This window comes from Serinus canaria, chromosome 11, assembly GCF_022539315.1.
Source record: "Serinus canaria isolate serCan28SL12 chromosome 11, serCan2020, whole genome shotgun sequence".
Lineage (NCBI taxonomy): Eukaryota > Metazoa > Chordata > Aves > Passeriformes > Fringillidae > Serinus > Serinus canaria.
This window is the reverse complement of record NC_066325.1, coordinates 11709586-11733946: the sequence shown is the minus strand read 5'-3', so window position 1 is coordinate 11733946 and position 24361 is coordinate 11709586. Positions and strand designations below refer to the sequence as shown.

At 38.8% G+C, this 24361-nt stretch overlaps 1 protein-coding gene across 2 annotated transcripts in view; it reads right to left on the bottom strand.

The window, feature by feature from the left end:
* Positions 1-24361, bottom strand: part of NFATC3 (nuclear factor of activated T cells 3) — a 60859-nt gene that overhangs the window by 16805 nt on the left and 19693 nt on the right. For both annotated transcript variants that reach the window (XM_030227501.2, XM_030227500.2), the window contains exons 3-9: positions 21669-21831; positions 9816-10015; positions 8985-9157; positions 8098-8238; positions 6814-6869; positions 6055-6181; positions 3315-4361 (exon numbers count right to left, since the gene is read on the bottom strand). In XM_030227501.2, the coding sequence (XP_030083361.1) occupies positions 3315-4361; positions 6055-6181; positions 6814-6869; positions 8098-8238; positions 8985-9157; positions 9816-10015; positions 21669-21831 (1907 nt within the window). The remainder of the gene's footprint in view (positions 1-3314; positions 4362-6054; positions 6182-6813; positions 6870-8097; positions 8239-8984; positions 9158-9815; positions 10016-21668; positions 21832-24361) is intronic.

Genomic DNA, 24361 nt, shown 5'->3' with positions numbered 1-24361 from the left:
AATATTTTTTATAATGTAATTTGAATTTTGTATCTATGTGACTTCATGCATTTTGATCCCTTCTTTCAAGTGAATTCGGTGTTCCCTGTAGGATGCAAGGATAGGAAGAGGGGAAAGAAAATATAAAAGCAAATTCAAGGTGGAGATTAGAAAAGCCTAAGGATATCAACAAGGTCCTCCTGAAAAACAAGACAATGAAGAGTCACACAAAGTTCAGTAGGAGGGGGGGAGAAAGGAAAGAAGCAGGAAAGAAAGGAAGGAAAGGAAAGTCCTTTGTCAGACACATGGGCAGGATCTGCCCTTCCATTGTGTAACCTGTGCTCAACCACAGTGTGAACAGAGCCCAGGTAAAGGGCAAAGGAATACACCAACATTTCAAAAGATTCTCCACCTGGTCACTGGCAAACACCTTGGACTTTGCAGGGAAGCTGCGAATGTGTTACACTTTCCAGGAGATGCTGGATCCAGACTAATCCAGATGCTCTTGACTTGAGCACTGATGGATGAAGCAGCTTTGTAGTCCTGTATTATGCAGTGATTGGGAAGGGGTTTTGGTGTTTTTAAGAAAACACCTGAATGTTGGCTGAAGAGGCAGTAAGAGTCATTTCTAGGTGTCTTAAATGAATTTATGTAACTATTATGCACACAGCCACATCTGGAGGTGGGGTGGGGATTTCTCAGTTTTGCGGGTTTTTTAATTGGGATTTTGTCTTTAAGAATTTTAAATCCAATTCTGTCAAGATACACAGTAATTATGTGATTTACTTTATCATGGGGTAGCACTTCCACACTTCTCTGAAATTTTGTAAAATATTTCTTGAAATATTTTATTTTCTTGGCAGAGAAATAGATACTATTTTAATTCTGAAACAGTATACATAACTTAAAAGAAAGAAGATAATTTATGCTCTCAGAGTTTTTTGTTTATTTTAAGAATACTGATTTAAATATTTAAGGCCAGTAAGCCAGACATGATTTAAAGAATTTTCAACTGGCTTTGCCTTAGTGTTTTATTTTGAGAGGTTTATTTGCCTTAATTGGTAACCTTCAAAAACTTATTTTCCAACTAAGTAGAGTTTTCAGGTTTGATGTATTATTGGGAGAACATATTGTATCAACACTCAATTTATGTATGTAATTATGTTTGGATTTTTTTTCTTTAATTGTTATAACATTATTGTAGAATAGCCTATTTGCTATTTGTGCTTGGCACTATTTGTACAGGAACTAAAATTCAATTACACAAGAAAAAGAAATTTTAGAATTGTTTTTTAAACCAGAGTAATATGTCAGATAAATTATTGAAAAAAGTGTTCTTGTCTAAACATGAGGGTTTTTTTCCCCTAAAGCAGATTAAGCAGAGGAAGTATTCACTCACATTGAGAGAACCAAGCAGCTTTGCTTCTTGTCACTGTGCCCTTCCAGACTTTTGGAACAGCAGGTTTCATGCTCAGCATCTGATTTGTATTTGCAGATTGGAAATGCAAACAAGCCCCAAACCCAACCCCAGGAAATCATCGCACGGCAGCACCGTGGAAGGGAAAGGCGCTGCTCACAAACCCAGGGCTGCTGCCAAGGGCAAGCTCAGCACTCAAATCCATGTGCAATTTTCCATACATCAAGTATGCTTAATCAGCAGTTATCAGAACTTCTTTATTTCTAAAACAATCATTTAAAAAGCTTCTCCTGTGATTCCACGGCTTTGTCAGCACAGAACAAGGCAGTACTTTCAGTGCTAAGCAAAGGAAATAGTATCAAAAAGCAACAAATATTTGTGACATAGAGAAAAAAATTTTTACTCTGCATCCCTTTTAATTTCTGAACAATTATAAACAAACTGCCAAGATGTCCAAAAGTGCTAAACACTTCTGCTTACTTTGTGAACAGTCTAACCACAGCATTCAGTTATATTTGACTAGTTTCTACTTTTTTTCTTTTTGTGGGTGTGGAGAGAAGGATGAGAAAAGGTAGGTTAAACCTGACACTTCTTGAAACATTAGATTTCCCTCTCATTCCTCTATATAGAAGTATTAAATGCTACTTTTTTGCTGCATGCTGTTTCATAGAGCCTTGCTTTTCTCCCCTCAGCAAGTCCTTGACAGAATCAGTCTCTTCCTTCCTTTCTAAATAAACTTAAGTTGATTGATAAACAGTGTTTCTAAAAAGAGAGCTTTGTTTAATTAAGGTGGCTATTGAACTGAAAGCTCAACTAGACTGATTTCTCTCGTTTTCTTCCTACTATGCCATGTCTTTAAAGGCATTTCTTACTAAATTTTATTACTACTGTCTGGAGGCAACAAGAGCAAAGCTCCATTTATGCAGGGAGTTGGGACTGACACAGATATTTAACAGATGGCCTACACTTAAGTCTTTATTCTACTGCTGATTCAATTAAGTAATTACTAGGGATGGTTATAAAAACCCCAAACAACCCCATTTACGACTACTTTGGAAAAGAGACACTGGCATGATTCCCTTCATCAAAACCAAACACATTTTACACAACTTTTACGGCCAGGCCTTCTGTTCTTCCAGACTTTATTAGCATGACATATTCTTTAAATTGCTTTACAGCTACACCTCAAATAGTCTGGTTTAGGATCTGATATTTTTCTTTTTTCACTTGGTTGGAAAATATTATAAATAACCATTTAATTAATAACAAAATTTTTTAAATTGTCCAAATATTTACAATACAGTCCTTTATAGTCTGGCCTTTAGCATTATAATGTCCTTGTTCTGTTTATGTTAAACAAGTGAACTTCTCAAAAAGGTAGTCAGAGTGGAGAAAGCAAACAGCCACTGTGAGCAGAGGTGCTGAATGATGACAATATCTACAGAATGTCTGTGAGGAGACCAAGACAGTGCCAAAATGCACATGATAGATTATCAAAACACCAGCCTGCCCTTCAAAACTGGGACAACTCCAAGAAACAAGACTCCAAACTCCCTTAGATACCATATTATGAGTTTTACTGAAACATATCAGTGACACAATCAGAAAAGACTTCAAATGACTTTCTTGACTACAAGGTGTCAATGTGTAAGAGTTGATCCTCAAGCCTTGTTTTATGACAAAATCAAAATCTGTGGGCAAATCAGACTAAAATGCTCAAATTGTATAGCTACAAACAGCTGATATAATTAGTTTTAGACAATTTATTGCTTTGGACACAAAAATATGACTCCATGACTGATGATATAAATTTCCTTCTGTGAAGAGCAGTGTGTTCTAAACAACACGACCCTCCCACACCCCCTTGGTAGTGTAATGCCCATTATAAGCCCAGTAGTGCAATATTATATCCACTTACCATCATCTAGTGTGATGTCTTGTAGTCCTATGGTTTGAAAATTCAATTCCCGGTCTTCGGGCTCTGGTTTGATGTGAACAGCTGCCCCCTCGGGTGCAAAGGGAGATGAGTCACACGCGGGGTGGGGCCCCAGGGGTGACACCGTGCCCAGGGCTCCCAGCGCGGGGCTGGCGGCCTGCGGCGAGTGCTGCCCCGAGCGGCTCCCGGGCGGCGGCGACGGGGCGGGTCCTGAGCTCGGAGATTGGTAAGGCAGAGGCTGGAGCTGGGGGGAAGAGGGGCCGGACAGCGGCGAGTGGCCCAGCGGGTGGGAAGCTGTCGGGGACGGGGAAGAAGCGGCCGCTGGGTTTGGAGAGTGGTACGGGACCTGCTGCAGCTGCGGAGAGGCCTGGCCGAGGGAGCGGCTCATGGCAGAGGGGATGGAGCCCTGCCCGGCGCCCGGGCAGTGGTATCCCATCGATGGCAGGTGAGCAGATGACTGTCCAGAATGAGCTGCATGTGCCAGGGGGTGTCCTGCTGGACTTGATGCTGACACAGAACCTGGATTTGAAGAATGGAACTGCACTGGTGGTAGAGCTTGGCAGCTGAGATTTATCAAATGAGGTACAGCCGTGTCCTGCGGAAATGAAATCGCATCGAATCCTGGGCCGGAGGCAGAGTTCATGGGAAGCCCAGGCTGTCCATTGTACACATCGGTAGGCTGCATAGGCTGGTAAGAAGGCCTCACAGGAGGTGCTGATGTTACCTGAAAAGACTGAACCACGGCAGGAGGCAAAACATGACACTCTTCACTTGGACTGAGGTTTCTGCCCTGCATATGTGGCAGGTGTGGCACTGCCGAGGTCACCATGGCCGTGTAGGGCGGCTGAACGGGACACACGAGGCTCCTGGGTGACGTGGACAGCAGATTGTCATGGGGGTGCCCTTGCTCCGGCGAAGGCAGCTGCGCTCGCATGGAGTGCAGGCCCTGGACGCTGCCCGCGTGCGGCAGGGCCAAGGACGGAACAGCAGACAAATCCACCTCATCTCTGTGCTCTTGCTTCATTATAACTAGAAAAAGTAAAACAGTTTTACAATTCCAGCCCATCTGTACCCTGTGACAAATACACACCAGCTGCTGTTTAACAACCACGATAGCACTGTTAGTGTCATTATTTCACTTCTTCTGCTCTGCTTTCACCTTCCTTGGTTCTGTGCCTGCTACATCAACCCTGTAAAGCCAGAACAACTCTCCCAGCAGGTATTCAAGGGCAAGTCCCCTTCCAGCACATCTTCCTATGCAATGGATGATTTTAAAGACATTTGCAACCCAGCCAGAGAAAGTCCGGTTCATCTAAAGGACGTTCTTGTCACCAGAGGGGGGGAGCTGCTGCTGGGCTCCACCGAAAATGGGCAGATGTGAGCTCAGTATCACGCACTAGGAAATGGTGAAGGCAATTTTTAGCATGCTTCAGGCCTTCCTTAGCCTCTGATCACAAGGACAGCTGAACTTTGACAACATGCACCCTAGCTCGAGTAGTGCACCATGTTTCAATTACAGCAGCTCTAAGTACATCCCCCAATTTCAATGATGGCAGCAACTGTTCTTATAAGAGCTACAAACTGACATGCTTTCAGTTACAGGTTTATTACAGTTTATTTTTTTTAAACTACTGGTAGGCTCACAACAAGATACTGATCTTAAGTACTAGTAGAAAAATGCTAACATTTAAATGCTCATTTATTCTTTATAAAATACAGTTAACTAAATATTACAGTCAAATGAGCTGTAATACATATAGAGTGTTTTAAGTGCTTGTGTAGTAACAGCTGCAGTTACAATTCAGCTTGCTCCTTATTTAAGTAGTAACTGTCATTATTTCATTCCACTATTTAAATAATTTAAATAGAGGTATTTCAAACAAAAATATAGATGTGTAACTATCTTAGGAGCTGATATTCTTGAAAAACAGTTGACAAATACCACAGAAATCTGATAACACAGTTAATGTGTACTTGGCATACCAGACACCTCAGTAACGCTGCCTAAATTTAAAAAGTAGGTAATTTTAGAGCACAACAAGTGAGCACTGCTTATTTTAAATTGTGTTAACTAATGGAAGTTGGCTTTGTCAGCATATACAGAAGTTTTAAGAAGTTTATATTAATATCTGTATCTGACTTTCAAGACTCCTTCAGATATCTGACTTCAAGTGCTTCAAGCAGCACCGGAGGGTCCCCACCATCACTGGTACCTTGGGAATTCTGACTGCTCCAAACGGGCACACAGCTGAAATAAAGCAAGGGGCAGCAAAGGAGCAGGCACTGCATGTCTGGTGCAAGCACTAATTTGACCTTCCTTGTATCTCAACCTGGTTGTTTTTTTTTTTTCTTTTTTGACATTTGAGAGTGGAAAAAAAAATCCACAAATTTGTTCTTCTATGATCTCACTATCCATCATGTCATCACAATGGTTATTTCAAGAGCAGCTTCTGAGAGCAGCTTCATCATCATTCTCAAAGAAAAACAGAATACAAAAATCATTGTGTAGAAAGTGTAATGAAGAAAAAACTAGCTGCAGTCACAGTAGTGGAGTTTATTACTCTATATTTCAGCCTTTTGATTTAGACAAACTTTAGTAACTGTTTTACAAACAGTTCATAGCTAATCCTATGTTCCTATCAAAGGAATAAGACTGAAGTATTTTTGTATGTCCACTTTAAAAAACAAAATAAAATTCCATTTTGTATTTTTCATTTGATACCTGGTGTGTAAGTAAAACGTTGAGATTGGCTTTTTTTCCTCTTGCCATTGCAGAGATAAAACTGCACCTGAACTGCAGCTGTGATGGCTTTGTTATGGTATGGAGGAACTTCAAGTATGATGTTTGCCTATAGGAAAGTTGAAATAAAAAAGTTTTACACATTAAATGCAAATGAAACTGTTAATTACAGAAAAATGGAAACACTTATGGTAAAACTAAAGCACCCTAATATTTTTAAATTGGCAAACTTTAATTGCACATTACATAGTAAAACAGTACAATAGGCAAACTTTTATGTGGAGAATTTTATTTTTTTTAAACACAAGTGCTCTGAAGATAATGTTTTAATTAAATAGACATATAATATAAAGGATGTTTTGCTTATCTGCCAGAGAACAAAAAATCTTTCTAGCGTTAAAAAACTGCATTTTGGATCATTAAGGTTTTAAAAATATTTTAATGCACTGGAAGTAATTTGTCACGTTAGCAAAATTATCTTAAGTTTCCGCTTTTTAATTTTCAAGTTCTTTTTTCGTTGATTTCACAACAAGCATGCTATTTCCAGTTCCTTCAAAGCATCCTCTTAATGGCTACTTTATAGTCTTAAGACAATTTAGAAGTCTCCAATTGTCTGTCTGAATTAGTCAGTGATCTACTTATTTTAATAAATGAAATCTAAATTTCAGAACAACAATGAAAATATCAATTTACACATTTAAAAAAAATAAGCTTTCTAAAGTAAGAAAAATTGTTTCTCACCCCTTGACACTTTTCCCTAATTATTTTCCCTTCTACCTCCCACTGAGGTCGTCCATCTGTTGAGAAAAATTTACAAATAATTCAAGCAAAAACAATTTTCTTAACACTTTAATAATCCATCTTAAAAATATTTAAATACTTAATATAAAACAGGATTTATTTTTAGTCACAAACAGGCTTTTAAACTGACAGACACACACTGTAAACAGAGTAGAGATGCTTTAGGAGTTCCAGCAGGACAGCCACTGCAGTTGCCTGCTGTGCAGGACTGTGCACTGCAGCCCAACGTGCTGGTCCCACACAGGCAGCTCAGCTGCAGGGAGGGCAGCGTACAGAAGGGTTCTCCCCTCATGCTCTGAAACCTTTCTGAAGGGTGCTTAAACTGCTGCTGCCACTTGTGCTTATTCAAACAAACTGCTGATGACTTGGAGGCTGAGTCAGCAGCAGAGATAACCCAGGCCACCCCTCCCTGCCCAGCCTCAGGGTCACGGTGCCCGCCCTGAACCCGCAGACCCCGCGGGGGAAATGCCGGGCAAGGCGCCCGCGCCGAGAGGGGCAATCACCTGGGCAGCCTCCCCGTGCTCTGACCTGGCATAACCTGCACCCTGCACCTGCTCTCTCTGCCACTGGGTACTGTTACAGGTAACCAGGGAACCACAGCAGCAGCTCTGCCTCTTCCAAAGGTGTTCAGCTTGTGGGGCAGAACACATGATTACATAACATTTTGTATTTGCTAATAAAAATAACACTACTCGTATTTACCTATGTAAGGAAATAATAAGATGTAGAAGAATTGGACTCAGTTTGCAAATTTTCGTTTTTAATAATTTCTTTTGCTACTGTTTTCCTGAAAGTTCAAATCAGACACTTAAGTCACCAAAACGATAATTTTAGCTGTTCAGATTTTATGTTTTATTATTTTCTAGCTAGCATTTATTTCATTAACTAAGGAGTCAGTTTCTATGCATTGATTAAATCAGATGTAACATGGCATCAATGCCAAATACTCCATGTCAATTAGATCCCATTTTCACTTTTTCATTCTTTTATAAGAAGGAGAAAATACGTGGTATGGTCTGTTAACAGCATCTTTCAAATACACACATTCCAAGTTAGTTACCCTCTAACTGTCTTCCTGAATCAGAAGGACTACTTCATTAATAACTGCCAACCAGCACAAAGATCAGTGCCCAAATTAACTTTCCAATTACTACTCTTAAAACATCCTTATTTCTTAAAACCAAGCTCAGGTACTGAAAAAAAACTCAGCAAGACAGTATTTACCTTGTCCTTTTTCAAAAAATATAATTTTGGATTCTGGAAGAAAATTGGATCCTGTCACCACCATTTCATGGCCTCCATTTACTGAGCAGCTGTTGATGCTGTACTTCTCAATCTGAGGAAGTTCTTGCGCAGATCGCTGAGCTTTAGAAATATTAAGGGAATAATTATTATTCACAATTTTAATCATAATGACATTTATTTTATGATTCTAACTTGAAGAATCAGGGATGAAACTAAAATGACCATCTGTTTACATACACGAATCATATTTGTCTATGATTTATCTTTGCTTTTAAAATAATTTTGAAATTACGTAATTACAGTAAGAAACACCAAGAAGACATGAATGCCAACAGTCTCTACTGTTACAGCAAATTCATTTTTCAGTTTAGGAGTACTGGATTAAAAATTACTTTAGTGGTTTCTAGACAAAATGAATTCTAGGGGAAACTCAGATTAAGGTCATGCCTTGATTTCTTAGTGCCAACATTTAACAAATCAACTCTCTAAAAGTTCAGCTGTTCCTAGATATTACTGTATAGGCAAAGTCATGGTACAGACTCTTGTCAATGAAATGGTATCAGCTTTAGAATGAATATTTTCACTGAGATGCATCAGCTGCCTCTGCTCATACACAGGCACTACTGAAGCTGCACTGAGGCTAAAGCCCAAAGCAGCCCTTGTTTTTCCTCTAAACCTCCAAGCTGTTGGCAAGTACCATCTTTACTTAAAGATACATTAACTTTTGATAATTGAGTGCTTTACAAACAATGCTTTTCACACAATTGCTACACATAATTCTGGCAATACATATTGTCAGAGTGACACTACTCCTGACACATGCAGAAACCACGAGCATAAAAGATGTATAGTTAGAGCAATCTTACAGCATTCAACAGGTATGGAAGCAGTCTGCAGAGATAAGACTTTTCCACTGGGCTGTGGGATGTGAACACGGAACACAAGGCGCACTCTGGTGTTCTTCCTTCCAATATCTGTCTCTCCTTTCCGGAGCTCTATGTCTGAATTGCGCAGTTTCAAAATACCAGCACAATCGATACTGGAGATGGGAGAGGATGGACAGATGGATCACAAGAGAAATGGAAGAAAATCAATCAAATTACTGGCAAATTTCACTCTGTAAGCCTTTCTTTTGTTAAAGAATGAAGCTGTTCAATTTTTCCCTACATAGAATTTTTAGGGTTATTTTAAATGTCTGTGATTGAAAGAACGCTTAGTGTAGAAACAGCAGCAAGTACTGGTGAAACATTTTGTCTTGCAAATGTCCAGCTGTTGCTTCTTTGAACCTTTAAAAGATTATTAGTTATTGCACATTGTTTAACCTCCAGAGTGAGTTATTTAACATAGTAAATGTCATTTACAAGGAACAAGAGACCACTATTTAATTCTAGTATAGGAAGGACTGGAGAACAACAAAGTGTACCATCAAATCCCAGCTGCTATTCCACACAGTGGTCAATTATTCATATGAGACACACAACCTCGGTTATATAACACATTTGTACAACAGCTTCCCTGCCTCTCTGCCCCTTTACTTCTGACTGTTGTCACACTGGCTTGCTTTAAGAGATGTGTCTGTTCATCATGACCCAGTTTTGTGGAAAATACACTGATTTTACAGGACTTTCACTGTGCACAAACGAAGAAAATAAAAACTTTACATAGCAACCAAATGGCTGACTCATGCTGTGATGTACCTGGCTGACATATTGTTTTCAGGAAGAAGTGGAATTTCCAACACTTTGGTGCTGGCAATGATGATCTCCTGGCTGGCAGTGGCCACGGTCTTGCCGGTGATGCGGTGCACCTGGTAGAAGGCGTGGGGCCGCAGGTAGCGATCGTCAGCCGTGCCAATGAACATTTGCAGGTTCACCGGCTTCTCGCTGTAGCCCAGCAGCTGAGGGAGGAGACATGGAATAGCAACAGGTTAGGTGACTCCCACTGCATCTGTGTGTGCATACCACAAACACACAACCAGTTCAAAGAGTGAAGAGTCAGTAGTATTTCATTACAAACTCCTTCAAACTCTTCAGCAAGCAGAAACCTGAGTACAGGTATCTGTCACCAAACACAAGGACTGGCAACAATTACTGGAACAAATGAATTTCAAAATATCATTATTCTTATTTTTTAATTTCTCAAAGACAAGTATTCTATCTACAGAATTTCTACATCAAAGCTACGCTATGCTATAGGCCCGTTTCTGATAATGTTTTTAATTACCAATTTTACTAAGATGGACCTAGATTCTAGAAATACTATAAACTTTTAGCTTTCCTACCATGAAGTGGAATAGCAACTTTTATTAAACTTAAGAATTTTTGTCAATGAAAATGTATCAAGTTAGGACAGGAAGATTCAATTCATATCTAGACAATCAAGTGTGGTTTATTTTTGTCAAAGAAAATACTTCAAACCCCCAAATTCTGCAAATGTTAATTTACACATCTTTCCGTATCCCATCTAACGACTAATGCAGTCAGTTACCATAAAACCACCTGTTGTTTGAGCTAACTGCAGCAATGCTGGTGCAACACTGAAACAGCAGAAAAAAATTATGAACTGGCACTAAAAGAAAAAGCCCATTTTATGATAGTACATGGGTAATTTGTTAAGGAAACATATGTAAACAACAGTAACAGTAACCAGTTTCCTTTAACACCTGTTATTATAAACTTGAAGCCTATGGAGTATTTCTTACAAATCCATTTCCCTTCACCTTGCTGCAATTGGCAGATTGATGCAGGCTGTAAGTTATATAATTGCTAAACTGCACTGGAGCAGATTTACGTTTCATTGACTTTGACATCAACTTATGTTCAAACGGGAGGGAGGGACAGACAGTTATTCTTTAAACGTGGTTTTGTCATGTCAATATTTTTGTCTCTAGGGAGAGTTATTTGGTCACACAACAATATTATCCAAGCTCTTTACAGAACTAACACTTAAAAACCAAACAAAACATGTCAATTTAACCTACTTAGAAGAGTAATTTAAGCCAGTAGTCAGCAGCACAAAAGCCCAAAGCACACCCACACCCAGCAGTCAGAAGCCCCACTGCTGGTGCATCACTCCTGGCAGGGAGTTTTATGGACCAAATGAAAGTCTGGTTTCTACATTCAAGGTACAGCTTGGTGTCTATATTCAAGTGGCAGCACCTACCAGGTCTGTCACCTTTATTAGAGCTTTCTCAGTCAAGAATAGAAATTTAGGTTTACACAGAAGTCTGGAAAGACTTTGTTTTGTCAAATATGTTATCCCTGGAGTTCTCAGTACAAAAAGAGCTAAATACAGCTAAAAAACACCAAACCAAACTATCCCTTCAGCCACCGAGTGGAGACAGTCTAGATTGTCAGAGTTGCTTCCCACGTAAGTAAATGTGATAAACAAGCATTTAGAAAGATTACAGTAAAGAACCTCCTGTGACAGTCAGTGTACTGGCAGGTTCTCTCCCTTCACTGTCAGAAGTCAACTATAAACTACAGGAACATCAGGACCACAAGGAACTTTCCTCTTAGTGTCGCCATCACAGTGGAGCATAGGGACTGTTACATCAATTAAATATATACACATGCATAAGTTCCTTTTTATGCTTGATGCAGGACTCCAGTGTCTTTCCAAAGTGTCTTTTTCGTTAAATACCAAATGAATTATTGATTTTTTTAAATTAGTCTGAATTATTTTAGGAGTTTAAAGAAAATTAGGACACATATTAGTTTAGCATTACAGCAGACATCTTGTCACAAGTTCTCAACACTGTGACTCCACCATCCATTTTCTTCAGAGTTAAAATTAAATCTTAACACAATGGAATTCAGCCTAAATGTGACATTAGTTAAATGTGTTCACTCTAATACTGGGAATTATAAAAATTACAAGCCAAACCTATTCAAAAATTTGACTGACTTCCAAATGCGGTCACTGTGACAAAGCTAATTTCCAATTAAGGCTAATCTTCCCCATGCTGAACAATGGACATGTACACAGCAGTTCCAGAGATACTGGTGATACCAGAGATAAGGAAGGGTGGGGGATACTTGTAAAACTGGTCTCTCTACAGTGCATGAAGACCATCTTCTACAGAAGACATAGAGCAGGAGCTCAGTTTAGGGAAGTAAAACATCCCCCATGCTAGCAGTCACACTGGTATTGCCCAGAAGACTCTATGGCCATATACTCTAGCAAGGTAGCAGAGACTTAAAAACATATATTTGGTATTGCAGACAATTTACTGCTTTTATTCAAGGTCAAGTAAAAAGATAAACACCCCCTCCCCACATGAAGTAAAGGAAAAAATATAACCAATGTGTGCAATACCTGTGGCAAGAAAGTAAGCCAGGGAGTGGGAAAGGAAGAATAACCCCCATGTACTCCAGCACAGAGTGTAATTCAGGGCCTGACTGCACCAACGGGGCCTCATTAAAGGAAACATCCCAGCCTCAAGCAAACAGTGGAGAGGCTGCAGTGTCCCCGTGCTCCCAACAGCCACAGCCAAAAGCCAGTAAGCTCAGCAGGCTGAGCATGCTAACCAGACAGCCTGATGTGCTAGTGAAACTCAGACAGCTGGAAGGACTGAGGATAGAAAAAACCCCAACTTTTATTATACAAATCTATGCTTTAGAATGAACATTTCCCCCTTAAATCTTGTGTAATAAGTGAGCTGGCAGCTCCAGGCTGACTTGCCATTATTGATGCAAAACCTAGAAGAAGGAGAAATATTACTCCAAATCAACTTCAAATCAGGAAAAAATATTTATTTAGCCATTTAAAATGCATTCCTTTTAAATACAGTTTTGCTCTCATTCAAAAAAATACCGAGTGTCCTTAATGTCACTGACAGCAGTGTGATGCCTTCTTACCACCTTGTCTGCTTCATGCAAAATTCTGTATGTTGAACAGCCCAAACATTTAAATCAGTAAAAACCCCCAACCTGCTAATTGTTTTTCAATGGAAATAAGTACTAATTAACTCGAGAGAAAAAATACTATATTTTGTTCAAATACATAATGAAGCCATGAAGTAAGTTCCTTTAGTTCATCTTAGTAAAGGATATACGCAAATAAGGACACCATGTTTTTACAGACCATAGGTATTTAAATAAACAGCATTTTACAACCTACTGGCAAGTGCTGCAGAATCAGCACCATGAAGAAGCATTATGGTAAGGCACTACAGTATCAGTGTGCTCAAGATTCAGTCATGGGTCACTTACAGAGGAACAGTAACCTGAACTACTGGTTAAGCCCTAGGAAGGCTTTCAGGTACACCTTCCAGCACTTATTCCATTAATGTGCAGTATTAGAGCTGCTTACTACAAACAAAAAATTGCTAATTTTACTTTAAAAAAAGATATAGCACTTTCCCAGGAGCAGCAAACAGTGTGCTGCAGACAAGCAGTAAGTTACTGCACTGTGTCACTAGTGACCTCTAGAAACCCTCCCCTGTAACAAAATCCTGATACACCACCCACTGCTCTGCCGAGGAAACTCAGCCAAGTTGTTTTTGTGTTTCTGTATCGTTTCCATAGCAAAGGTCAGTGCCTGCGTAAGTTAAACTAAAGCTGGAAGGCTAAAGACTGAAGGTCACTACAGGATAAGCCACAAGGGCTTCACGCCAAAGCAGTTCCAGGGTATTACTACACTGCACACAGGAAACCCCTGCATGGCACTGCGAGTTCAGAGCTTTTACCAAGCAACTACAAAGGCAGGCACTTAATGAGAGTTTTGGATCATCAAGAAGCTGTATTTTATGCAACAAAAACACTCCTATGCTCTTAATGCACACATGGAAAATCCTTTAAAAATGTGTCACGCTAGAGACTATATGGATTCATTTGATCACTGAAAACAGCACTATTTAAACTTGGAATTTTGTGGCAGTGGTGAGAACCTTGCCTTGCTGAGAAAAACAAAGAGGTCACTTTATTTTAGAGGTAAAAACCTGGAAAAAATAAATTAGCATTTTTCCAGATTTCATGTGGATTATATTTGGACCATAGCAGGCTCACATATCACTGGTTCCATGCTCTGATCTAAAGAAAACAGCAACTTGAAAAGCTTGTGAGAAGACTCTTTTTAGTCTCTAATACTTAAAATTTTTACCTCCTCATTCTGCCTTTTTTTTTAAATGAAGAAGGTTCTGTCCATGGTTTCCATTTATTGTTGCAAGCCAAGTCTTACCAATCTCTGTTCAAGTGTACAAGTGTCATTTCTTAAGATATACAACAAAGCTTGGAAAAAATATCCATCAGGAAATAGACACTTCACAGTAACCAGGTACTTACAGACATCACTAGTCTACTTGGAAATAGTCTGGGTTTTTGAACCAAAGTATCCAAATACCTAATAGTGTCACTGAATCCAGAAATAATGTCAGCATTCCATACACCTACACTTTCAGTCTTAGAACTTAAGAGAAAACATGGAACTGGGTGTGTGTGTATGGAATGCTGGTGGTAGGGGAAAGATAATTTCATCAGTTAGGTTTTATGCTCAGCTATCAAGTATACTGATACCAACAACATTCTGATGGTGTCAAAACCTATTTGATTGTATTTTTAAAGCATTTTTCCTGCAAAACTTTCCCGCATTGATTAGGAAATTGCCATGCTTAAACTTTCATTGGGGTTTACTACTCATGTTTTATGTGCCTTTTTTTTTTTTTTTTTGCTTGCTAATTGCAGATGAAGATTTCAGTGCTCCTTTGCCTTTGCACAATTAATTCACTGCTTAGGGCATTACTGGATTGATGAAGTAGGCTGATTAGAAAGAAAGCTCTTACATACAAATAGACCTCCCTAAAAATAGGGCATAGCCCTGAAATACAATGCAAGTTTGACATAATCAAGTCCCTAAAGTTCACAATCCATCTTCACCAAATGCACCAGTATCTATACAGAAATCCTCAGCTCAAATGTGAAGAACAGGGAAGGAAACTCATCTTTGTAAAGACCCACAAGCACTTACTAAGCATTTACTTCAGATGGAGATTTCCAAGGCTTTTTAACACCTTAATATGAAAAGGAGCTTGTAAATAGTTATTTGCCCCTTGACAGACTCACAGCAACTGGACGCATTTCAGTGTCTTCTGTATTCCTTAGAACACCCCCAGAGGGACAAGGTAAGGAGGACAAAAGAGAAGAATGCAGGCTCCACTGCAGAGGCGAAAAGAAAGAGCTGTTCCCATGAATCAGCTACTTCTTCCTTTTACTTTGGAAGACTGAGCAAAATATGGTACAGTTCACTATGAAACCTAAACAATCCTAAAGGAAAAGAACCTTCACTGCTTAAATTTCAGTCCACTTCAAAAGTAATATACAATTTCTTTAAAAAAGAAATTATTTATAGAAAAAACTGAACCATCTAAATGTTTTATCCTCTGAGAAAAGGGAGACATGACCCACAAGCCTGGAATCTTTTGGACAGTGGTATCAGAGGCACCAGTGCATGGCTTTGATCAATGGAATTTTTTTTCTGCAGACCTTTTTCCACAAGACCTTCCCTTTCGAGTGGTGTGCAGCAGCTGTCCTAAAGAACAGTGAGGATTGCTGGGTTTAAAAGCTGAAGGGCTATCTGCCAAGCTGAGCAGCACATCTATCAGCCATGACTTGGGATGACAAGTAAGGGATGACAAGGATCCAAGGGCATGAAGATGAACAACATTTAAAACAAAAGACACCATGGCTAATGCCTGTGAGTTTATTGTGAATTTATCAACAGCTGAGTTTTGAAAAACTTGAAGCAAACCACGAGCATGAAATGAAGAAAGCAGAGCTCAGGGAAGCTACTGAAAGTCAAAATGACCTCAGTATTTGATCTCATCCCTTGCAGCCTTGCAGAGGTGCAGTGAGTGCTGACCTATCATCTCTAATGGACTGCTTAAAAGAGACTGCAGAAATTGATGGAAGGAAACTCCATTCAGATCTATCATGCAATATTCCAACCACTGGCTCAGAAAGTCTTAACAGCATGTTGGATTTCTTTTATAATTTCATTCTGATTCTGCAGAGGTTATAATGTCACAAGAAGTTAAATGTCTGATTTTAAAGTTCACTACATTGAACCAAAACATCTATTTCAATCCCTTCCTGTCGTGCAGTACTATTTTCTGTCACTTGATTATTTGGTGCACCTTTCCATCAACAGAGAAGAAAAAGAAAACACATCAGAAAAGTCCTCCTTTGTGTTTTGTTAAATAAACTTATTGAGTAGACTGACTTCAAGACTATAAAATAGTACAGACCTTTGCAATTGTGAAAAAAATAGTGACAGATAAAAGGAGCAAACTTTAATAAACTATTAGGTAGGGGCACAAGTCCAATTAAAAGCATTTTAAAGGTCGTCACAAAAACAAACAGATCCTGCAAAGGACTAAAGGAAAAGAACAATGGCAAATATCAGTTCATTACTGGTCATGGTACCATGTGTTTACACATGTGCAGAACATTCTTCAAGGTTTAAAAACTTGGATTTCTATTTCTAAAATCTCACACTTTTACAAACTCACTGCTTGCAGACAGGATTGAAAGTGTTTCAAATACTGACTTCAGGCATTTTTGGAGGTGTTTTAGTCCTGTCCCATTTTACATTATGCAAAAAAAGGATATAATCTAATAGCTAAAATAGTATTAGGCTAACAGAGTGCAGAATTGCCTGTCCCATGTAATCTGCCATCAAACCATCCATCTGCACTTGGCTCTACCACACTCTTGAAAACAAAGGTACTATTCCTGAAATACCAACTCCAAATGCTAATTATGCTATGGACAGTTTTTGGACAAGCATTGCTGGGATAGGAAGAGGTTATTCCCACATAATCTGTGGAAAAAAGAAAAATTTAATAAACCAACGATACAAAAAGCAGATGAGTCTTTTTATTGGTTTTCACACCAATTACTGCATTTTTTCGAGTGAGTACAGGCACGAGTTTTGCTATCTGATTTTGGGATTCTGAAGCAGAAGATGCCTAAATCAAACTGTTCTTGAAAGATACATAGTTTTAGAATCTCATCCAAAGGTCAATGCTTTTTGCAGTACAGCCCATTGCACAGTTCACACAGGCTGAGATTTACCTTCTGCCTTTTAGATTTATTGGCAAGTTGCTGTCACCAATCAACAGTAGGCAACTAGAGCTGGGATACAGCCTGCCTTCTGGTGAGGGACAAACCAGGAAAAAATTCAAGACAAAAATGAAAATTAGAGAGTGGAAGGCAGGGAGAATGGGAAGGGTTGCAAAACACAGAAAAAGAGTGCTGCTTATTGGACATAGAGAAGGGGGAGAATTCCAATATCATACCTAATATTCAAGTAGTTACATGCATTAGCCACAGGGAACAGCTGGGAAAAGGTGACAGCCACAGAATTACAGGCCAGGAAACATACACTCATTTACACAACGCTTTGTTAATTTATTTTTATCAGATCATCTGACATTGCCTGGATAGATCCTCTCTTGTTGGTTGCAGTTTCTTCCATCAGGACTCAGGCAGAGTTTGACAGGCTTTTTGAGAACACATTCCTGTCTCAGAACTTTCAAAGCAGTTCAAAGTGAGTTTACTTTTGCTCAATTAGTTTACTTTTTCATCCACTGCAGCGCTTATCACGACTTCAAACTCTGCAATCACTTTAAACAGAGCTGACACAGAGGCCCTCTTTTACAGATCTCCATGAAACCTCACACAGAAACTCTGCTTGTCAGTGAGTAGCAGTGTGTACCCATCTAAATAAACTGACTTTTATTTAATATTACTTCAATTTTTGATTACTTTGATTTTTTTTAGCTGCAGAACTGCTGAGTTGTCCATATGGATTCCATAATGCATCCCCTCCTCTGTTACTGTGAATCTGCTACAGGAATAATTTTGCTTATGGCAGAGGAACAGAATGATTCTATCCTTAAGCACTTTGCAGTATAGGAAAAAGACACTTCTGTTTCAGGCAAATTCTTAACAGCTTCTACCACTCCATATCTATCCTGCATACACAGGGTGTGAGTGGATTCTATACAGTGTCTGCTGCAGATACACCATCAGTTGTAGAACCAATTACCCATCACACTTCATACCTACACCTGACTCCCACCCCAGGCCCAGTGGCCCCAGGACAGACACTCCTTGCACAAAGAAAGGTGCTAAGGAGCAGCTCTGAGCCCACAGTCCCTGGGTACATCACTCTGTAGGGTTACAAGATGACCAGCATGGGCATCACCATCTTCCCTAGCAACAGGACAAAAGATAAAAGGAAATACTACTTCTTGTGCACAACACAGCCTTTATGATTTACTACCAAAAGAGGTGATTAATTTAAAATCCTCAAGCTCAGAAAATTGCAGAAAATTACATTAATAACAGGAACACAACACATAAAACAAGTTTGTTTATTTAAAAAAGAAAAGTTCATTTTAGATCAGAAAACTAAGGTACAAAAGTAAAAACCCCCAAACTATCCCAAAGAGATTCTTATCAGGTGCCCACCAGCTCTAAAAGGCTTTTTTGTTTTTGATCATAAGCATTATCCAAGTGAGGTCTCATGAAGAACCCTACCAGTTCAGACAGAAGTAAAAGCTCATTCTAGCAAATTTTAAGTGCAAACATTATTTTATTTGTATCTGTGGGAAGGGTGGAAATTCAAGCAATGATGACTGTTCATTTAGAGTTGGATAAAATGTGACAGCTACTTGTTTAAAAGGCTCGGCAGATGGATGAATTGCAGACTCTAACCTATGAATTAGAATGGTAAAATTAGGGAGTGCTCAGAGGCTGTCTCCTGGCAATGCACTACAAAATTTCCACATCATTTGGATGACAAAAGCTCAACATGCCACCTTTCTCCTTCCAAACCCTTCTGCTATATTATCTATTCCTTCCCTGTGAAAACTGTCAGCATTATCATGCAGATTCTCTACCAAGGTAAAAGAAACTGTTCCAGATGACAAGGATTAGCTGGAACATACTTCCAAGAAAGCAGAGCTTAAAAATGAAAGGTATCTGCCACTTAGAACATTTAGCATTAAAAAAAGCAAAAAACAAGGGAACATCATTATAGAATTAGTTTTCTTAAAGTTAAGAGATATACAAAGTAAAGCATGATGCTCCACTTATTTAATTTCCTCCTATTTGGAAATAAGCTGATTAAATGTACTCACAACAGATGATGCCAAATTTGTCAGAAGCTTAGTGTCCTAGCAACAGGTGTGGTACAGTATTAGTAATAGATTAATGACATGCACTAATAGTGCATGGCTTCAAGCCTTTAATGTATCTTAAAAATCCTTATTTTAAATAATACATCAAGTGCATATTCAGAACTACAAAGGCTTCACAGCTTGGAGATTAAATACTCCAGCTTTCTATAAAATAACGCCCAAAAGCAAAACAAGTTGTGTAAGAAGGAAAAGCACAGAAGCCTTCAAGCACCCAAAGATACGGCAGTTGGACTTGACAACCACTGTAGGTCTGTTCCAATTAAAGAATTCTATTCTCTTTACCAGCTCCTTTCTCATCTCTGACACTGGTAAACACACAATTATTTCACACAGGAAAATATGGAGTACTTACTGCAATGGTCTCACACATGAAGTGACTGCTCTAAAGCTAAGGAAGTAGTAATGCATGCTGTGATGTGGATTTCTGGAATAAGCTTCCAGAAGTACTGGAAAACATTTCAGTTTGTATGAACGTAATATTCACCTGCTTACAGATATAAGTATTACCTTTTCCAAATTTGGCCTTTCCCATGCTGTTTTTCCGAGCAGTAAGTAAAAAGTAAATACAAAACAATACTTTGTTTCATAACAGCTTCCTATCTCCTATCAAACACAACAATTAATTTGCAGTCCAGCTGGAAGAGACCAAATTACAAAGTTGAATATTAATTTTCATTTGTATTCATTTTAATTTAGACAGGCATAGTACAATGCATGTGTTGAAGCATAAGACTGCCAGACACATAAATGCCATCCTCATTTTTAAGACAGTATTCTCATATAGCAAGGTATTTCACAATTTCAATGCAAATAAATAGCTTTTAAAATCGTTGGTGTAAGTCACCCACTACAGATGTTTCTTCTAATTTGCATTACTGCAGTTAGAAGCATCTAGCACTGCAGCTTAGAAGCATCTAGTTCTGTAAGCAAAAGAAAGCCTACATATTTGTCGAATGTTGCAAATATCAGCATAAATTCCCTTAATTCAAATATTAGAACAAGACATAAGCACCCAGAGAAAAATAATTAAATAATATTGAATGAGGTTCACAGCAGTTCAGGAAAGATTTGTCAGCTAAAATCTCTCAGGTTTCTGTCCTCATTAATGATGTGTTAAATTCCACCGTGAGCACCTTGACATGTGGAAGTTGTGTCTACTTGTCCTCCACTGACTAAAGCAACACATTACTCCACGTGAAGGAACATGTCTTGCCAGCTTTCCAATCCCAGCCTAGTCCAGGCATCCTCAAATTTCTCTACTTTGCAGCACACACATCCCCAAGAAGCACCTGACCTTTGCCTCTACTGTGCTAAGAAACCCTGTAGGTCTGACAAAAGGAGAGAGTTGCAGCTCTTAGGCCACAGCATTATGAGAAGAAAAACACTGAGCAACTTTGCAGGGAACTTGAAAGTTGGATGAAGAGCTCAGCTTAAGAATTTCAATGGAAAAACAAGAAAAGACATTCAAAAAAGAAGATGGGATGCAGATAACCGACCCTTTTCAAAGGGAGAGAAAGGAATGATGCCAAGTCTGGAAGAGGAAAAAAGGTGTAATGAAAAAGTTCAAGGTAAGCTAACAGAGAAGAAACAGTGATAAAGTAGCCCAAAGAACATGATTAGGAGTCAGGCTGAAGAAATTCATCAGATGAAGAGCCTGGAAGCAGAGGTTACTTAGACAAATTAATAACAGCAGATCATCCAAGACCCTTAAACTCTGCTAGTATATCTTCATTGATATAGATGAAATGTAATGATGTAAATTTCAGTGTGACACAACACACTTGCCAAGGAGGAGGAATAAACTATAAGGAGGAAAAGTGATAACATGTTTATACTACAGTAAGAGTAGGAGAAAGAATGGGGATGGATTTTGAGAATCCTATGAGCACTTTGCATCTGGTCTCCAACAGTAGAGTTACTTTCGACTACTGGAAGAGGATAAATATATAAAATACATTTTTAATGTATAGACTGTAGGAAAATATTTAAGACTGAAACACTGACTTTATTGGAAAAGAACATGAAATACCCTGGATTTGGAAGAAAAGACAAAACCTGCTGCAACCTTCATGTAATCAGATTTTTCTCCCCTTTTTTTATAAAGATTTTGTAACTGTTGTCTGATTTGACTTAGAAACAAGCCATTAAATCTTGTCTTAACCTGGCTTGGAATTAAAATAAAGACCATTAAGCAATACTGAGGTAAGCGAAGAGACACTGCTTTCACCTAAGGATGTGGCAAATATAAACCAAGGCATCTTAAGGAGCCCCACATTTTCTAAGCACCATTGCTCCAGTAACTGTAGCTAAAAAATTACCTTCTATTCAAGAAAGCCAGACTTCTTACCTTTACTACAGGGTGTCCTCCAGTAGATGCTTTTACTGCTCCTCTGCTTCCTTCTGTTTCATAGTGAGCTCTGTGATGAGTTTTAGGCTGGACTTCTATTTTCAGTTCACACTGCCCATAATGGCTTGGTAAAGGCCAGTCAAGAGGTGGCAATGAAGATGTGCTGCAATCGAGATAAGGACATGTGGTTAAACTAACGGTGCCATCTGGCACAGCACAAAGACTGTAAAACACAGACAGAAAGCTCATACTCATATATATCACATCAAGACTAAAGACTTTGGAGAACAGCAGCTATTAAAGGGAACTCAGAGCTAAAGAAAGAACCCGTTGGCAGCATTCTCAGCAGAAGCAACAGCACCTGAAGGTATCACTTCATTGATTTTATCAATATTAATCTAACAGATACCTTCTTCTCTGCAACCATTATCTCCAAAACAGAACTGACTAATGAGGAAACAACTGATGTTCAGTATAAGAACAGCCAAGCTTGTTCATAAGGACTTGAGCATTCAGAGCTGTAAAAGGCAGGGTGTGCTCATGGGCTGACTCTGCCCTTCTGCCGTGGGAAGAATCTTGGGGCAGAAACAGGACTGCTTGGTTGCTTTGACTGTGGCCCCAGAGCAGCGTGTGTGGGACAGAAGGAAGAACAAAGCCTATGGGACTCATTAACATAATTCAGCTAAAAACAGTTACCTCCTACTTGTAACACTGTTTCTGAACAGAGGTGCAACTGATACAAAAATTCATTTTAGCCACTCTGTATGAAAATCTTCCTACTTCCTTGTAGCCACAAATTCTAGTAACAACCTTTCAAAGATACCCCACAGTATCTCCAGACAGTTGTGAAAGTTCACCGATTGAGATTCCCATATCTTCTAGAGAGATACTTTTATTAATTTTTAGTTGCAGCAAAAATAATTTTCCACTTAAAGCTACTCCCAACATTTCAAAAGATAAATGGCTGACCATATTTTGGCTATTCCACATTTTTTCCTCATCCCAAGTTTTTGCAGAGATGAACCCAAAGTGTATTCTGTGACAAGACAATGTTGCAAGACAGCAACCCCCTGAGAATATCAAATCATAACTATGATCCAATACTATGGTTTTCAAGATCTCCTGCAGATACTGCTGTGGCTGCTCTTCACTGCCTAGAACAAAGCCATATTCTCCCTGATGGAGAAATTCTGAAGTTAAGAAATTTGGGGCCATTCCAGCTGCCACAGTGGCCTATCAATAGACTTATAAATACTGTTTACTACCATTCTGCTCCTAGCAGAACAGTTCACACTGATGTCAGAGTACTGGTACAGTGAACTGCCATGTGGAAATCTCTGTTCCATCATCCCAGAGCAAAGCAGAGAGATGAATAACAGGTACAGCACTAAGGTCCTGAACTAAACGCTAACTGAATTTCCCTGGATTCATTAATGGTGTGTAAACATTACAGTGATAGCGTTGCTTATTAAAAACCTAAGAGGTTCAAAGTTCCTTTGCTTGTCTCACTTAAGTGGGTTCTTATCTTCAAAGTCAGTAATTTGCAAACATTTTCATTTTAAAGTTTTGCTAGTAGAATAGCTGGAGTTATTTCTATTTATCAGAAAAAGGTGATAAATACTTGGCAGACTAACTTCATCTACAGAAATCTTTCAATGTGAGTGCAGTTCTTAAAATTAAGACAGAAGACCCAATAGGACATAATACTGTTCCTCTCTATTCTTTAGACTTCCAAGAGGAGGATTAAAACAAAAGAAACAGTTTTCTCAAGTTTTCTACTAATCTACCCACCCCTTTATGTAAACTATTTTTTTTCCTGAATGAATTACATTGTCAGCCATCCTAGTTTTCAGCAGTAAAATACTCTCAAGCTGCCATTACATGTCCACCATTAAAATGATTCCTCAGCTGTAAATACATCTGTCAAAGCCTGTTTGTTCATTACCACTGGAACAAAGAAACTATTTGATGTCCCATTACTTCTCAGTGTCATAGATTAAATTAATGACAAAACAGTCTGGAGACAAACACCAATTTATGTAGTAGTTTTTTAATCAATCAATGTGTAAGTCTCTATGAATTCCATGAGGGAAGTAAAGAAAACTAGGATTTATTTCCAGATTTTTGACCATTAATAAATATTGCCTGGTTATCTTCCAGACACAAAAGCACCATTTGTTGCCATCAAAGATTGTGGAGCTAAAGAAAAAAAAAAAAAAATGAATGACTCATTAAGTTTACTACCTTGCAAATGCCTGTTTGCTTGAGACACAAATTACATTCTCAAGATCTACTTGACCAAATCTAAAGTCTACTGTTCCACTAATCATTCACATTAAAATAGAAAGTTTAAAGCAAAAGATAATCAAGACTTTTTAAAAGCAAAAATAACAGAGCTGCCATGATTTTCAATTGCATCATCAGAGAGCACTTTTCTAAGAAATAGCCCCATGTTACCTGCACCAGGGCTGGCCATGTCTGTGATGGTCCTTAACTCCACAATACCATAACCAAGGTCAGCACTAGCAATGCTCCTTATCTCTTAGGAATTGTACTTGCAGAGTGAAGTCCTCACCAAAGATATTGTATTCTAACACCTGCTCAGTAGAGATTTCTAGGTGATCTCTAGACTCTTTTTATTCCCCTTGTTCAAGTAAAATAAGCACTGTAAAACAGACTTTAATTTTTTTGCA